This window comes from Diaphorina citri, unplaced genomic scaffold (genome assembly GCF_000475195.1).
Source record: "Diaphorina citri unplaced genomic scaffold, Diaci psyllid genome assembly version 1.1 scaffold272, whole genome shotgun sequence".
Lineage (NCBI taxonomy): Eukaryota > Metazoa > Arthropoda > Insecta > Hemiptera > Psyllidae > Diaphorina > Diaphorina citri.
The window spans coordinates 236,005-254,743 of record NW_007377709.1 but is presented as its reverse complement, the minus strand read 5'-3'; the positions used below and the strand labels follow the sequence as shown (position 1 = coordinate 254,743).

General features: G+C 37.1%; 1 protein-coding gene across 1 annotated transcript in view; it reads right to left on the bottom strand.

Moving 5' to 3' along the window:
• The window catches only part of LOC103506915 (T-lymphocyte activation antigen CD86-like), a 257,447-nt gene that overhangs the window by 6,642 nt on the left and 232,066 nt on the right, over window positions 1–18,739 (bottom strand). Inside the window, exon 4 of the mRNA XM_026821898.1 lies at window positions 3,448–3,658. Within this exon, the coding sequence (XP_026677699.1) occupies window positions 3,448–3,658 (211 nt within the window). The remainder of the gene's footprint in view (window positions 1–3,447; window positions 3,659–18,739) is intronic.

The following is an 18,739-nucleotide window of genomic DNA, read 5'->3' as shown; positions in this document are numbered from 1 at the left end:
CACTAATTTGCAAACAATTCTTTAGTAGATTTTCCTTTTTTATTTTCGCCGGCCTAGTTAGCTTGTGGGGTAATGGCCAAGGTCTAGTAACCAGGAGGGTGTGGGTTCAATCCCAGCCAGAGCATTGAAATTTTTTCCTCACTTAATTGAGGATTTATTATGGAGCTTTAAGGGTTGGGTGGTAGTGAACGCTTGTGGCATTATTCTCGCCCAGTGCTTACATACCTACCTTGTACTTTGTACTCAACAGTCTATTATAGTATTACTGTCATAAAATTTAAAAATTCTACTTGAGAGGTAGGTAACTGTGCTATTTCAGGAGTGAAATGGAGTAATGAAATCCGTTCTCTAGATTGTCATATCTTCTACTTTTTTCAACAACCAGTATTAAAATAAAATTATCTTAATTGAGTTTACCTGGGAAGAAACAACACACTTTGCTTATTACGACAGATGTTCTTGTACCATAGTATAATGTATGTAAAAACGGGGTGAATAGAAACGAAACTTCATGTTAAGGTTTGAAGATTTTTTTTTCTTCAATTTTCCTGCTAAAATTTGAAGTCTTATAATTTGGAAGCGTTTTTTTTTTTTGCCCACATTACATCTCTTAGAATTTTAGTTGGAAAAATAAATAATTTTCGAACCTTAACCTAAAGTTTCGTTTCTATTCACCCCACTGTTCCTATTCACCCCGTTTTACTGTATCTATTCTTCTAAGTGGGAAATTCAAACCAGGAAAACTAAAAACATGAATTGTGATGTAATGGTGCTGGTACAAATTATGGGACAAAGTGGGTTTGATGGAACAGAATGGGTACTAAATGATGGGCTTTGGTACAAATTCGCAGCAAAAGTTGTGGTGCTAACTTCACGCACCTGTGCAAGGGACATGAAGCAAAACAACAGCAAGAATATACCAATAGACCAATACAATGATGGAACTATAGTAGAAAACTAAAACAAATAATAAGTATACCTAATAGGTATATAATGTATGTTAAATAATAAGTAGTATGAATATGAGTTTACGGGTACATTGTACCTACATAGAATATATTTACATAAAGAAAACATTTATACTATGTTGGTCTGATTTTCATTAAGAACAGTGGTCCACCCAAATGTTATAGAGATATAGAATTTGATCTGATGGTCAGGTTTTGATTGGATGGTAGGAACAAGTAGGCATTCAGGAAAATATCATTTACCTAGATAACAAGCTGGGCCCGTCCCTCCGGGAATTTTTCAGCCCGTAGCTTATTCGATCGTGATTACAGAAAATCAGTACCTATGTAGTATGTACCTACCTAATTTGTTTAATATTCAGTTTATTATTATTCTTGATTTGATTTTTTGATTTTACTTTCATGTAATGATTTAAAATTAAGACTAGAGCCCGTTCTCCCTTTATTCCCAATATAATGTTTAAGTCACCCATCCATTTATTGGCCTTGCTCGGTGTAGCTAAAACCGCTAAATAGGTGACGCTAAAACCGGTCTTAAATTAGAACAGACAGACACCGAAGCAAATACAATAGCCCGTCCACTATACCTTTTTTTTATTACTATCGTAATAATAGAGGAAGGACGGGCTAAAAAGTCACCAGCAATTTTCAAGTACCTATCCTTAATTCCACAAAATAAAATAAAATGCTTTATGTCATTAAAAGGAGGGTACCTAAATACACCAGTTCAAAATGCACCGTGTTGCTAAATTGTGTTTGGAAAAAAATATCTACATAAATAAATCATTATGTATTATTAACATAGAAAGGAAAATAAATGTGACATTTTTCCAAGAACAATAATTCCATTTTCACCCAAGAAATATTTTGAAAATCCACGACTTCACACTCAATGGAGTCTCTCTCTCTCTCTCTCTCACACACACACTAAATGTTCAAATGTTGACTAGATAAGAGTCACCAAAGGATTTGCAGACAAAAAGCCCACCCAGAGGCTTAGATGTTAGGTGTATCCCAAAGGATGGGTTAAGTTTCTACGAGGGCTGTCAAAATGTTTAGTAAATCCCGCGTATACCGTAGCGATAGACAATTGGCTTGAAAACCACAAATCTTATGTGATACCGGTGATAGTCCCTGTCATCATTCCTATGAAATCCCGTCATCCCTTTTAACTTCTACCGTCATATCGTAACGAAAGAGAAAACCCTTGAGGCTCACACACACACTTATCCGTCACGGATACGTTCCGTCACGTTACGTGTAGCTTGTTCCATATGACTTATGTTTACGTAACAGGTTAGCTATTAAAAATGAACAAATTCTAAAATACATCATTCCAAATGACACATTTTGATTTTACATCAGTCGAATCCCAAGGGACAGAAATCTGTAGCTGTATCGAATTTGTTACCTTTCTTTATAATCTGTGGAGTTTGATATGGGACACATTGGATGCCCTTTTGAAAGGTTCACCGGTATAATTTGATACTGCTCGTCCCACTGAATTCTTACACATCCTTACTTTACATCCTCTACTCCTGTACCCTCTGCAAGCTCTTAACCTATCCTTTTACCCCTCGCACCCCTCGCACCATCTATACCCTGCAATCCTGCATGCTCTAACCCTCTTACTCTACCAGTGTGTAGTCCTCGTGTGTGAGAGCAACTAGCAGACTATAGAGCATAGAGCTTATCAACATTATTTTCACATGAGAACATTCTCTGCTTGTCCAAACTATCCTCCAACCCCCCTGGTCCCTGCAAAGTCTCTGTAACTATCCCTCCCTTTGTCGCGGTCAGAGGAAAAAGTTTTTGCAAAATTTCCACTGAAAACTCGAAAATATGAAGAGAATTTTTTGTGGAAATCCACGAAAATGCAACGAGCAAGGCGAGGGAAGTAACTATGCAACTGTCATAACAATACAAAACATAGCAACATTCATGTAGATAGAATGGTGTACATCGGGGAGCAGTAGGGTACACGGACACTGAAAACTCGAAAATATGAAGAGAATTTTTTGTGGAAATCCACGAAAATGCAACGAGCAAGGCGAGGGAAGTAACTATGCAACTGTCAGAACAATACAAAACATAGCAACATTCATGTAGATAGAATGGTGTACATCGGGGAGCAGTAGGGTACACGTTTTTTACAGAAAAGCTTCAGCCGGAAGCAGGCTTTCCTACAGAAAATCCGAAAGTAGGCTTTCCTACATTCTAGGCGCAAGAATAAACAACATGTCAGTACTTTTCTTGCTGAGGGTAAGATTTAGAATGTATTACCTACTGTATTAAAACGGACACTTTTTACAGAAAAGCTTCAGCCGGAAGCAGGCTTTCCTACAGAAAATCCGAAAGTAGGCTTTCCTACATTCTAGGCGCAAAAATAAACAACATGTCAGTACTTTTCTTGCTGAGGGTAAGGTTTAGAATGTATTACCTACTGTATTAAGTTTAGGATAATCATGATGGAACTTACCTACAACGGACAAGTACATGGAAATTCCGATAGGTGGCGTTGTGCTCACTTGACATTCGTAAATACCAGAGTCTCGTTTCTGTGGATATTTGATCTGCAATGTCCAGTCTTCATTCTGTGGCTTGTGAATACAGGAGAACCTCTGATCACTGGTGTAGGTGTAACCACTGACGGTGAGTAAGTGAATGTCCCGGTGTCGAACCCACGATATCTGGAATGAGAAGAGATAATGGATAGGTTAGTAATTGATGCTCATAAGGCGGTGAGTAAATACCAATAGAGACAAATACAGGAAGATGAAAAGTTGTTGTTTTTGGTGACAGAAACACACTCGGAAAATAAAGTAAGTAAAGCTGGGTACACATTAAACGATTTATCCGTGAGGAAAAACTGTCAGTCAGACTGAAACAATAGGCTGATGCATAAACAGCACTATGAAACGTGTGCTAACGCAGCGCAGGTGATTATTTTTGTCAATTGAGCCTCGAGAGTATCGCGTATTGACTATAACTGAAGGCTTTGTTTTTCGTCTTCCCCCAACCTTTATTCATACCAGGTAGGCACATTTTACATATCCCAGCAGATTTCACATGTACAATTGTACATAAATATATATACGAGTAAATAAACATGAAATTCATATGGGAATCCTCTAAGCTAGGAGAAAAGTCAGTGAAAAGCAGCTCAGTCATGATAACTTCAACTAGGTAGCTCTACTAGACCTTGATACAAAACTATCGGAAACAATAAATATGTAATATGTATGCAGATTTGCAGATACTCCTATATTGTAATACTTACTCAACATTTTATCCGTCTATAATACCCTCTTGAAGTTTATCTTAGGTAAGTATGTTCTCTAAATCAGAGTGAAATTTCAGATGCAACATAGTAAAAGGGAGAAAATAATGCATAGTCAAGTCGCATAATAATTTATTTATTCGCGGATTTGAATTTCATTCTGTCGATTTTCCAATGGAAACAAATGCAAAATCTTCTCCAAATGCAAATTTCTCACTTGAATATTATGGAAATAAAAACTAAAATAAAAAATCCGAGGGAACACGTGTAGCTACAGGATGTATCTGAAAGTGGCAATCTAGTTAAAAAAAAAAATAAAAATAAAAATAAAAAAACCTCATGGTTGATGTGCACAGGATGTAAATATGACAAACAGAGTGTTACACTAATCATCTAATCAGTATATTTCCGTGACAGAACTTAGTCAGCTAAATTCCCACTCAGGATGAGCTATTTTTCTTTTCTTTTTTTCTTAACAGAACAGTAGAATAATAGAGATATGTATCTCCTAAATCTTAACGCTGCAATGAAAGTACGAGTACTGGCAGCAATACCGCTTAGGATGACGACAGAGAGCCTTTACTGGAGATATTGCAAATAATTATGAGACTGACAGAAGATAGTCCTGCTAACATTGATGAATTACTTTCTTTTTGTCATGGTGAATCTAAAGATTTGGTTATTGAAACCCGAGGAAACAAGTGGTACACCGTCGCCATATCAACAGCAACACCTTGTAGGAGCGACAATATGTCACAATGCATTAAGTATAGGAAATGTCTGGGCAGATTTATCATGCCAAAACCCAACCTACATACAATAATGCACCGTAGAACAATTTTCCAACCTCATACATACGTACGTACTCGCGTTCGCTTTTTCCCCTAATGTATTCGAAAAGATATTATTCGTCTACTTTCTTATCTACGAAAAGAGCTAGAAACAAAGAAAGAACTTGCATATTTTTCAACAGTCTGATGAAGTTGTAGAGGTATTAGCTGTAATAAATCATGGTAAACTTTGTTTCAATGCTAGCTAGCTCCACCTTATAGCTGATTTCATAGCACAATATTTCCCAATGCTGATGACTTGGCATTTAGATGTTTTGTGTTGTGGTATCTATTTGACTATTTAATAAACCCTTTACATATTGCGTTTAGCAGGAAACCAGCTTTTTATCTAGGATCACCGACAGATTGACAACTTTTACAAAAGGAGATGTATAAAATTTCAGATTTCTCCAGTTTATTATTACACACCTATTGATAGAAAAAATTGAGAAAACTTATTAGGTATTAAAATAATAGGTAATAATAATAAAATGAGAAAAAATATTTTTCATAAAATAATTCGTTACATTGTATAGGTAATAGAAAGTTGTGTAATAGTGACAGAAGGTTTTTTTTTTTTATTTACTTTCTGATTCGTTTCTTCTACAACATGACGACATAGTTCTGTCAATCTGAGGGAGCTTTTCAATCCATTATTCTTTCTTTTCTCTTTATCCTTCTTCTTCTTTCTCTCTCTTCTTCTTATCCCTCATTCTTCTACTTTCTCGTCTTTTTTCCTTATCCTATACTTTTCACAAACATTCACTGTTTTCCTTACTGTGCAAGATATATCCCCTAGCTTTCTTTTCTCTTTATTTACTTCTTGTTCCCTATAGTTTTGCCGTACGTAATGTTCTTTGCACAATACATACTACATACCTACTACCTATGTAAAGTATATTCTGTCTGTGTTCCTTACATGGTAGGCATGGTGTGTTTGATGGAACAAAATGGGTACTAAATGATGGGCTTTGGTACAAATTCGCAGCAAAAGTTGTGGTGCTAACTTCACGCACCTGTGCAAGGGACATGAAGCAAAACAACAGCAAGAATATACCAATACAATGATGGAACTATAGTAAAAAACTAAAACAAATAATAAGTATACCTATATAATGTATGTTAAATAATAAGTAGTATGAATATGAGTTTACGGGTACATTGTACCTACATAGAATATATTTACATAAAGAAAACATTTATACTATGTTGGTCTGATTTTCATTAAGAACAGTGGTCCACCCAAATGTTATAGAGATATAGAATTTGATCTGATGGTCAGGTTTTGATTGGATGGTAGGAACAAGTAGGCATTCAGGAAAATATCATTTACCTAGATAACAAGCTGGGCCCGTCCCTCCGGGAATTTTTCAGCCCGTAGCTTATTCGATCGTGATTACAGAAAATCAGTACCTATGTAGGTTAATTAAACAAGCAGGGTCCGTCCCTCCGGGAATTTTTTAGCCCGTAGTGATTAGAGAAAATCAGTACCTACATATGCCTAATTTGTTTAATATTCAGTTTATTATTATTCTTGATTTGATTTTTTGATTTTACTTTCATGTAATGATTTAAAATTAAGACTAGAGCCCGTTCTCCCTTTATTCCCAATATAATGTTTAAGTCACCCATCCATTTATTGGCCTTGCTCGGTGTAGCTAAAACCGCTAAATAGGTGACGCTAAAACCGGTCTTAAATTAGAACAGACAGACACCGAAGCAAATAAAATAGCCCGTCCACTATACCTTTTTTTTATTACTATCGTAATAATAGAGGAAGGACGGGCTAAAAAGTCACCAGCAATTTTCAAGTACCTATCCTTAATTCCACAAAATAAAATAAAATGCTTTATGTCATTAAAAGGAGGGTACCTAAATACACCAGTTCAAAATGCACCGTGTTGCTAAATTGTGTTTGGAAAAAAATATCTACATAAATAAATCATTATGTATTATTAACATAGAAAGGAAAATAAATGTGACATTTTTCCAAGAACAATAATTCCATTTTCACCCAAGAAATATTTTGAAAATCCACGACTTCACACTCAATGGAGTCTCTCTCTCTCTCTCTCTCACACACACACTAAATGTTCAAATGTTGACTAGATAAGAGTCACTAAAGGATTTGCAGACAAAAAGCCCACCCAGAGGCTTAGATGTTAGGTGTATCCCAAAGGATGGGTTAAGTTTCTACGAGGGCTGTCAAAATGTTTAGTAAATCCCGCGTATACCGTAGCGATAGACAATTGGCTTGAAAACCACAAATCTTATGTGATACCGGTGATAGTCCCTGTCATCATTCCTATGAAATCCCGTCATCCCTTTTAACTTCTACCGTCATATCGTAACGAAAGAGAAAACCCTTGAGGCTCACACACACACTTATCCGTCACGGATACGTTCCGTCACGTTACGTGTAGCTTGTTCCATATGACTTATGTTTACGTAACAGGTTAGCTATTAAAAATGAACAAATTCTAAAATACATCATTCCCTATGTTCTTGTCTACCAGAGCAGTGGTAGCAGTATAATAGACTTTGGTTGGAAATAAATTCCATCATAATCATACCCGCGGCCATAACATTTTCAGTTTAATCCCTCATTGGATTAGGCAAGCTGTCAATTTTAAACGATGGATTAACATTGACTTATTCAGATTGTTGTTCAATCTAATTGGAGTAAAATCTCAAAGTGTGCCTTCGGTCATTGGATTACAAGTTTAGTCTTCTATCTGAAGCCATTCTAGTTGACCAAAGACTTTTGAGTTTGAAACATAACTTAGTACAAACTTAACATCCTTTCATAAGAACTCCTCATCTAGTAAAAAGTTAGCCATCCTTTCTTTTGCTTTTTTCCCCGTTTATTTGAGAGGTAACCCTTCTAACTACTAAGATTTTTTTATATACTATAAAATAATTTTTGAACTGTCCGAACTTTTAACTGTGGTTGAGAAAGGCCTAATACCCTCGCCTAGTGGCTACCTCTCCTTTCTTCTACTGATTCTTTATTTCCTCCTCCTTCTTCTTCTTCTTCTTCTCCTCCTCCTCTTCACTTTGCTCCATCTTCTTCTCCTCGTCACTTTGCTTCTTCTTCTTCTTCCAAGCATAACACTTCCGTGTAGATATGAGTTACCCAAAACAATTCTCAGAAATTAAACGAATTAAAGTTTGCATTTACAAGGGTCGGGTTTAACGTAGGGATATGGAAGACAGGTACAAGATTTTCATTGAGGTAAAGTGTACACTTTGCTTCTTCTTCTTCTTCCAAGCATAACACTTCCGTGTAGATATGAGTTACCCAAAACAATTCTCAGAAATTAAACGAATTAATGTTTGCATTTACAAGGGTCGGGTTTAACGTAGGGATATGGAAGACAGGTACAAGATTTTCATTGAGGTTAAGTAAGTATGAAATGTGAAGTTTCCTAATTTTATTCCACGCTCCGGTAGTATGCTAAAATACATAATATGTGCTAATTTAATTCCTCTCTCCTATTAGGCAGAGTAGGGCGTAATGGTACGGTAGGTATTTACATAATTATTTTTTATGATGTGTGTATTTATACATGGGCTTTGTTTGAACTTTACTTCATGAGGAAATGGAGCTCTCCTCAGAGAAACTTTCCTCATCAGGATTTTCTTGAATTATAAAAACATGAACGAGACTTTATTGCCGCCAATGTCGATAGTTGGCAAGATTGGGAGGTTTGTATAAGATTAAGACTGTTTGCCCCTAAACCTAAACCTCAAAATGGGTTTTTGTGTACGAAGTAAATGCAAACTATTTATTTAGTTAAAAATATTGATAATGCTAAGCAATCCTACGTACTAGGTATGCCATTGGTTCTCTTTGTTGTCCAATCCAATCACAATCTTACATAGGTTATCTATCTACATATATAAATAAAATTGTAGATTTGTCTGTACATTCTTAGAATCGTGAAATTTTGGGTTATTCTCCTTATGCATCCCCGATTCCAAAAATCACATTGGAAAAATTTCTGTCTGGCTGTGTGTATGTCTGTCTGTCACGCTAAATAGACCTTTGGTTGTCCTCTTTTCATGCAAAAACGGCTCGACCGATTTTGATGAATTTTTTTGTGAATGTTAAGAAAAGAGAAAAGTACTCCGGGTGACATAGGCTACTTAAAATTGTCACATTCCATCCTGATTCAAAATGGCGGCGGTTCAAAGTTATGCCTATTATGCTGCACTGTGCTGGGACATGTCAGGGAGTGCGTAGCGCGACCGTGTGTGTGTGTGTGTGTGTGTGTGGTGTGATGGGTGTGTGTGGTGTGGTGTGATGGGTGTGTGTGTGGTTACTGTGGTGTGATGGTTGTGTGTGTGTGTGTGATGGATGTGTGTGTGTGTGTGTGATGTATTGGGTGTGTGTGTGTGTGTGCGATGGGTGTGTGGTGTGATGTGTGTGTGGTGTGTGTGTGATGGGTTTGTGGGTGGGTGTGGGTGTGGTGGGTGGTGTGCGTGTGTGTGGTGGTCCCGTACAAAGGACGGGTCAACCATTAGTTCATAATAAAATTATAGAACCTCGTAAAATGAGTCTGTAGGAGGTATTTGATTGATCTTCCAGTTTGGAGGAAAAAACACTAGTGGGAGCTTTGGGAGGGTTTTTCAGTCCACCCAAAATATAAATATTATAAAAAAAACCTAAGTTTCTTCAAAAGTTCAAAACACATTTTCCCACCTCCCTTGCTCATGCATATTGTCGAAAACTTTGCAGTTTGCCCCTCCCCTTGTTCCCCCCCCCCAAAATCCAAAAAGCTTGTTTTTAATTAAAATACAAGACAAGATAGTGATGGGGGGGGGGGTGCCAAAATATTTTCCATTCAAATCTAGCAACTCCCTTTATCCTGTTCTATGGAGACCCTCTATCACTACTCTATGTTACAGGCCAGGTTGATTTTTCAAGCATTGACTCTGAGTCATTCTGAAGCAAGTTTGTATTGGGTTCTACTTCTTTCTTGATTGTGCAGCATAGTCTAAACAACGCCAGGCAATAAGGCATATGCAGTTCATTCGGCTTGAGTAAAGCTGATTAGCTGATTCTAGTTTTTCAACATTGCCTGAGTGTTTGCCCATGACTGAAAATCAACATGGCCTGTAACATATCTACCAGTCTCCGAAATTCTCCCCTGTGCGAAGAATGTCTCAACAATGTCGGAGGTTATTTGTCAAACATTCTGTTCGTCAAAATGTTTGAAATAATTCTCCTCGGCCAAGGATAGGTCAGTGAAATAAGTGTCAAACGTTTGATACGCATAGGGCGTCATTGGTCCCAACACGTAGCCCTATACCCTATACATATACCCACATACATAGCTTAGCTCTACCCAGGCAAAGTAAGATGGAGGTGGACAGGAGGTATAGGGGGGGGGGGGGGGGGGGGGGGGGGGGTGTAATGTGACCTCCATGCCTTTGGGACCGCAATTTTTCCAACAGACCGGAGAAAATTGAAATTATGTTCCCATCCCTTTCACATGGACCATTTGCTCATCCTCTATAGAGTCTATAGCTATAGTACCTTCCTATACGTTGAGGGCAACATTCAAGAGAGTTATTACCTATACGACGCGGCCCTAATGGAACGAACGAAGTAACTTCAGAGTTTAAACTCAACTCTGTTGCTCCATAAGGCTAACAGGAGACCACAGCTCGTTACAATTATTTTGTATCACCTCAATTTGAATCCAAGTTATTGGTAGAAATTTCGGTATTCGTGTACCGATGTGTATCGACCACGGGGTGATATTTTTCTGACAACTTGACAAGCACACCTACTTCCTACTTCTGATAGTTGGTAGGCATGTACATAGGTATTTCGGATTTTATCGACTTTATGTATGTAGGTACATTTTTTTAAAAAAAGATGAGTAATCCACCGCCGTTGTTTTTTTTTTATTTTGTAGCAATGGAACAACTGCTACATTAGACGTAAGTGGTCTGTGTCGTAGCATGCCCATCCCGTAGTCTGTATGCCTCTCATCTCTCATCAGATGGGCGAGAAGAGACACAATACTTCCCATTTCTGTGTCGTAGCATGCCCATCCCGTAGTATGCCTCTCATCAGATGGGCGAGAAGAGACACAATACTTCCCATTTACTAGGTGCTGGGTCAACACGAGAACCAGAAAGTAACCCGTTGAAATATTTGCAATCGAAAAACGAGTACAAATTTTTGTCGATGGTGGGATTCGAACCCGGGACCGTCTGCATGGCAAGCAAGCGCGTTACCACTGGACCAACCGTGCCCCCAATATATGTAGCTTTAGCTTTATAATACACTAGCTGAATTCCGATTTAGATTTTCGCAAAATCCTTTCTTATTGCACACCTAGACCATAAAGGGAATATTCCTACCAAATTTCAGCTTTCTAGGTGTTGTGGTTCTCGAGATAGAGCGATCAGTGTGTGAACTATGAAATGTGAATGGATCTTGTTCTTATAATACGAGTATAAGATAAGATATATGTATTAGCTTTCAGTTTTGGTTTGAGGATTACTGTTAGGTACTAGGTGTTGGAACACCATCGCAAACTGCTCACCAATCTCTCATCTCTCTCTCACTCTCTCTCTCTCTTTCTCCACATCTCTTTTCCATTCTTTCCTCGTGATTCCGCTAGAATAGAGTTAGCGACTTTTAGTGAACTTTCTGTGGTTCTAAGTGTCAAACACGTTTCTCAACAAATTAATACAAGGGTGAAAAGAACAAGAATCTGATTATCGTAACAAATTCCAACTATCCCTAAATAATTCATGATTCCAAGAAAGATTACAAGATGTTATGAGTGTGACAATAGACAGAATAATGCTTTATGTTCTCCATTTATTCCACAAGCAACTAGTTTTTCTTGTGGAGTTTATTTCATGCTATTTCTCTCATAAGTTTCCTTCTAAAGAGAATCCCAGCAACAAAACAAAATGCTTCAAGCACGAGTGAACAAATACTTGAATCTAAAGAACGACAACGAATTACTGAAACTCCGGACAATAGAAGAGACTAAACTGACTTGAAAACTTTGCAAAGACATCATTTTAATTTGACGAAAACTCAACAAGGAAGAACGGAGAGAAGAACATCTTCAGAAAGAAGGACCAACGCCGACGAGGAGAAGAAAAAGAAAAAGAAGAAGAAGACAGAGGAGGAGAGATACTTCTGTGTATGTATCTGAGCTCATCTTTAATTTAAAAATGCCCCCATGTCACGCAGGTGTTTGCGTAAAAAGTGTGAAGGAGGGGAGGGGGGTGGCGGGGGTGGCTAGTATAGGTTGTGGTTTATTGTTTCGAATTTTCACAAACTCTACCACCCAACCCCTCCTGTAAGCCAGGTGGTGTATGGTACTTCATGACGTGTGTAGCGTGACAGGAATGTTAATGCTAATTCAGACACTAGTGGGAGAGAGTTGACATGTGTTTCCATTTAGTGGACATGGTAGAACGATATTTCACTGGACATCATGTTCACGTGTTTGGTAGGCATTTGATTTTTTGATGTAGTGGGTGTATGTTTCTGAGTGGGTAGTGGATATAGGAATTCACATTCAAAATTACCTCTCGTTTAAATTTATTTTGGGACAATGAAATACAAATACCGATGATATTGGTTGACAGGAGACAAAATGTACAGAAACGAATTTAAATAGAATAAAATCCTGTGATAATATTTTATCTATTATTTTATTAGATTCCCAGAAGAGGAAGAAGTAGATTAGTAGAAGGAAAAGAATAAGATGAGCAAAGTAGCTACAAGCTACAAGGCAGCAAGTCTGATTCTGGGAAGCAGACTAAAGAGTAGAGAGCAAAATGATGTTGAATAAATACTGAACTAGGTATGTAGAAAATTTTGTTCCACTCTTTTCAATTCACTTCCAAAAAAAGCTCTAGTTAACATAAACGAGCTTTTCGCTAGTATGAATTTCAACAAAAGATTGAACTAGAAATTCCTAGAATCTAATGAATACCTATTCATTTTTCCAATACACAAGTCTTACGCTTAGGTATTGGTTGTGGGGAAAAAATACTGATCAGCTAGTCAGAAAAAGCTTAGGGAAACTTTTGTTTTTTCTGACGGAATATGAGTTCTATTGAAAAGAAGGTAAACTGTGTAGATCTAGGACACTCATTCATCCTCATCCCATCTCTCTCTCTCTCTCTCTCTTCCTATACCCTATGTCTGTATGTTGACATACAGCAGGAAACAAAAAACTACTTACAGTTTTCTACTTGTAATAATTATTTACTTTTCATTTGAGTCTACCTCAGTCCGTCCTTCCTTTATTTACATTCTATACATATACATAGTACCTACCTATAAAGAGAGAGAGAGAGAGAGAGAGAGAGAGAGAGAGAGAGAAATGTCTCCTCCATTCTTCTTCACTTTCAAATGATAAAAAAATGGAGAAAGTGAAGAAAAAGAGAAATCTAGAGAGAGAGAGAGAGAGAGAGAGAGACAGGTAGAAATAGACTCGGGCAAAATATGGGTATAGAAAGAAAGATGGTTCAGACAACAGAGAAAAACAGATGTAGAGAGAGAGAGAGAGAAAGAGATGGACATACCCTTTACAGGACAGAAAAAGTCAATTTTTTTTTCTCTGGGTTTCTCTCTTTCTTTAGTGCCTGACAATTTTTTATAGGTACCTATTCATTGTTGATTTTTTTTCTTTTGCTTTGGATGAAAAGCAATAAGGACGTGTGTAGAGGTCGGAATAAAATTTATCGCTCGTTTTATTGTGTCTTATTGTTCGAGTTTTTTTTTTACCTTTTATTTGCTGACTTGACTGATACATACATATAGGTACGTAGGTACATACCTATCTATTTCATGTCCCCCCAATGTTTGTGTGTTTGAGTCTGGGCTTCTATATATTGGATGAAAAGCAATAAGGACGTGTGTAGAGGTCGGAATAAAATTTATCGCTCGTTTTATTGTGTCTTATTGTTCGAGTTTTTTTTTTTACCTTTTATTTGCTGACTTGACTGATACATACCTACATGTAGGTACGTAGGTACATACCTATCTATTTCATGTCCCCCCAATGTTTGTGTGTTTGAGTCTGGGCTTCTATATGTAACTATGTAGGTGGGTACCTACATTACCTTAACTTTTGAGATAGCACCCAATAGATCTACTGAATTACAATCTTTACTGCTCTTAGCTACGTACCTACTATTAATTTTATGTTTATTCATTGTATGTACATATTTCTATTATCTAACTCAAAAGTTGTACCACTACCATAATTATATCCCTTTGTGGCGCATATGTTACACTCTAAAAACCTAAATTTTAGTAGGTATATCATTCTAAAAAAAAAGTAAGCTTGAGACAGGAAAAAAGTTATCTATGGCAAAAAATTGATTTTACGCCCATTTCAACTCTAAATTTAATATCATATCCACTCATTGAAAAGAGAGAGGTAGGGGGAGGGAGAGAGAGAGAGAGAGAGGTAGGGGGAGGGAGAGATAAATCTGGAATCTTTTGATTCAGTCTGATTTTTTCTCTTTACTTTCTATTAGGTTAGGTACATTATGAATAGGGAATCTTTAGGTACAATGTAGAACCTTTAGACACAAGTAGATTGGTTATCTACCTATATCGACATAATGATTTTATGGTATCGATCATAGAAGGCAGAAGGCAAGGAGATCAAGGAAGAGGAAGGCCCCGGTTAAGCTACATCAGTCAAGTGGTGAAATACTCTGGATGCAAGTCATACGCGGAGATGAAGAGGAAACCTTCAGACAGAACATCATGGAGAGCTACCAACCAATCTACTGATTGAAGTGATTGAGCAATAGGATGATAAGGTACAATGTGTAATGGGAAGGTGTTGAAATAGGTATTTCCAAAAAGTTGAATAAAAAGGGGGGAAAATAGCAAATGGTACATTTGCTAATTTTTACCTCATTTGTAGACAAACGGAATTGCCCCCATTTAGCACAGAATACATATTTTTGGTATGTATTCTATATGAATGGGGGTACATCCCAACAAAAATAGACAGGACATTTTATTTTATTAAAGTTAAAATAAGAAAGTGGAAAAAGGGAAATTGCTTCTTTTTTTTTTTTTTTTTTTTTTTTTTTTTAAAAAAAAAATTTAATTATTTTTTTAAAAAAAAAAAAAAAAAAAAAAAAAAAAAGATATTTGCGTATGATGAATGTCTGTCTGTTACACAAAACATCTCAAGTAGAGTTTTAGTCGTAGGGCGATGACAATTTGTATTTAATATTCCTCGTTTCTTGAAGTATATGCTCCAAAGGGGCCAATGTAACTGAAACATTTTGTAATTCCAAACTGTAATAGAAAATCGTGTGATGTTCACTCCAGGTATTTTTTTACCTCCTTTATTTTTATCTTTCCCTTCCAATGGGAAGAATTGTGGTCGTTCCTTGATATATGACTGGGGTGACTTTTACACGTGTGTGTGATGGGTTTGTGGGTGGGTGTGGGTGTGGTGGGTGGTGTGCGTGTGTGTGGTGGTCCCGTACAAAGGACGGGTCAACCATTAGTTCATAATAAAATTATAGAACCTCGTAAAATGAGTCTGTAGGAGGTATTTGATTGATCTTCCAGTTTGGAGGAAAAAACACTAGTGGGAGCTTTGGGAGGGTTTTTCAGTCCACCCAAAATATAAATATTATAAAAAAAACCTAAGTTTCTTCAAAAGTTCAAAACACATTTTCCCACCTCCCTTGCTCATGCATATTGTCGAAAACTTTGCAGTTTGCCCCTCCCCTTGTTCCCCCCCCCCAAAATCCAAAAAGCTTGTTTTTAATTAAAATACAAGACAAGATAGTGATGGGGGGGGGGGTGCCAAAATATTTTCCATTCAAATCTAGCAACTCCCTTTATCCTGTTCTATGGAGACCCTCTATCACTACTCTATGTTACAGGCCAGGTTGATTTTTCAAGCATTGACTCTGAGTCATTCTGAAGCAAGTTTGTATTGGGTTCTACTTCTTTCTTGATTGTGCAGCATAGTCTAAACAACGCCAGGCAATAAGGCATATGCAGTTCATTCGGCTTGAGTAAAGCTGATTAGCTGATTCTAGTTTTTCAACATTGCCTGAGTGTTTGCCCATGACTGAAAATCAACATGGCCTGTAACATATCTACCAGTCTCCGAAATTCTCCCCTGTGCGAAGAATGTCTCAACAATGTCGGAGGTCAAACATTTGTCAAACATTCCGTTCGTCAAAATGTTTGAAATAATTCTCCTCGGCCAAGGATAGGTCAGTGAAATAAGTGTCAAACGTTTGATACGCATAGGGCGTCATTGGTCCCAACACGTAGCCCTATACCCTATACATATACCCATTTTATGTTTATTCATTGTATGTACATATTTCTATTATCTAACTCAAAAGTTGTACCACTACCATAATTATATCCCTTTGTGGCGCAGATGTTACACTCTAAAAACCTAAATTTGAGTATATCATTCTTAAAAAAAAGTAAGCTTGAGACAGGAAAAAAGTTACCTATGGCAAAAAATTGATTTTACGCCCACATTTCAACTCTAAATTTAATATCATATCCACTCATTGAAAATAGGAAATAAATTAATTTTGCTCCACGAAGTGACAAGGAAGTACCATGTAGGTATGATTTACATCAGAATGGGTTTGTATTAGGTTTGTACATAATACCTGGTACGTACGTACGTACGTACCTACCAATGAATTGAATTTTATTAGAAAGCCTTCTCATATGCTATCGTGAACAGGTAGGTAGGTATAGAATTAAAATACTCGTAATACTTTTATTTCCTCCCCAATGAAATAGAGGTAAGGTAGGTACTGTAGGTAGGTAGATTGAATTTTTCAAAATTACATTTGTATGAGTGCCGTGTAGTATTTTGGTTATCCAATGTGCAATACAACATAAAATATTAGTGGATGGGTCTAGTTCACTGTTATCATTATGAATTTATGATACACGGTTGATCCACTGGAATACCACTTGTCTTACACCTACTGATAATGCCGTAATGTAAATTTGGGGATCGGCTGAGAAATAGATTTAGGGGTTAAAGTCAGGTACCCCTGTGTGTACCACAAATTCTAGGTCTGTAGGTACGTTTAATATTTAATACCTAATCTATTTACCTAGGTAAATAACATAGGTCATTCATACATCAGGCAGGTTTCGGAGAGATATAGGAGAGAAAGAAGCAATTTTTTCAACAAAATTTCATCCTCTCGGAAATAATGGGGGGGGGGAAATGTGGAAACTAAAGAAAAAGTGAATGTGAAATATATACCCCATGGGAAATGCAGAATATAGGCATTGAGGTAACATGTAGGCAGCTATACCTACCAGAGCGAAGCTGAAAATAAACAACATGCCCGCAACAAAGGTAATAGGAACCCGTAACAGAGGTAATGGTATTTCTAAATACCTATAGTAACAGCAGATCATATAGTAATAGTAGTCTAGAACAGGGGATAAAAATAATAATATTTTTTGGTGCCTACCTGCTTACCTACCTAAATGGTAGTTAATTGTTCCCTCATCTATGTATATAGGTACTAATTTATATTTATTCTAAAACAACTTCCGGGTATTGTCCCGTGACGTTATTTTCAATCTATGTACCCCATCTACGTTAGATATAGGAATATACAAATTTATTCTTAGTATGTATCATCATTTGATTAATGGACACTTCATTGCCTCTTATCTGTTAGGTTCCAGAGCACAGGCTGGTATCACACGATGAATTGCCTTTTTACAACAACAATATTCTTTTTGATTGATTAAAAAAATGTATAGAAAGAAAATCAAATTTCAATTTATAACGGGCAAAGGCATTTTGAGATAATGAAATTCAAACCCTCCCTCCCTCCCAGTATGCAGTCCCTATTGTGAGCCTGGCTTTAAAATAATGATTAAAAAGGCTCCTGCGAATACAGAATGGACTTTTTCAAATTGAATTAATCAAACAATGGAAGTACAGGGTGACGCCAAAACCAACGTCTTTGGAACTGCAACACAAAGTATTTACCTACAAGGTATTCCAAATTTAATGATACACTTTGTTCAGTTTTAAACAACCAAGCATTTCCCCTAGTAGGGTCATAGTCTATGTAGAGTGCCGACCATTAAAGAAGTTCATGTTCATATATCATTTCAACTAGGAGAGATTTTTTTTTTTTTCAACTGCTAAAGTCATATTGGCTGGATTGGACCTATTACAAAAAAGAAGTTTCTCAAGGCCCCTCCAAGTCAAAACTTTGCAATGCTTACATTTTTGTCAATAGGTAGGTATCACGATTTAGTTGCCAACAATAAATCAGTTCGATAATGAGGTAATCTCTTGTCTCTCTACATGACGTCCTAATCCACCCTGTAAATCTAATCCGTCATCTATTACTATCTCGCCCATCCTGTATGTCCAATCCAAATGAAAGCACGAACCAATCTAAAAGCTCGAAACTCTATCTATCAATCCAGCACACAAATATTTCAGAAAAAAGGTATGGGGGTGGGGGGTACCATGATGATATCCCTATAGCCCCCCCAGTAGACAGGAGGGGGGGGAGCTCATCTTTAATTTAAAAATGCCCCCATGTCACGCAGGTGTTTGCGTAAAAAGTGTGAAGGAGGGGAGGGGGGTGGCGGGGGGGGCTAGTATAGG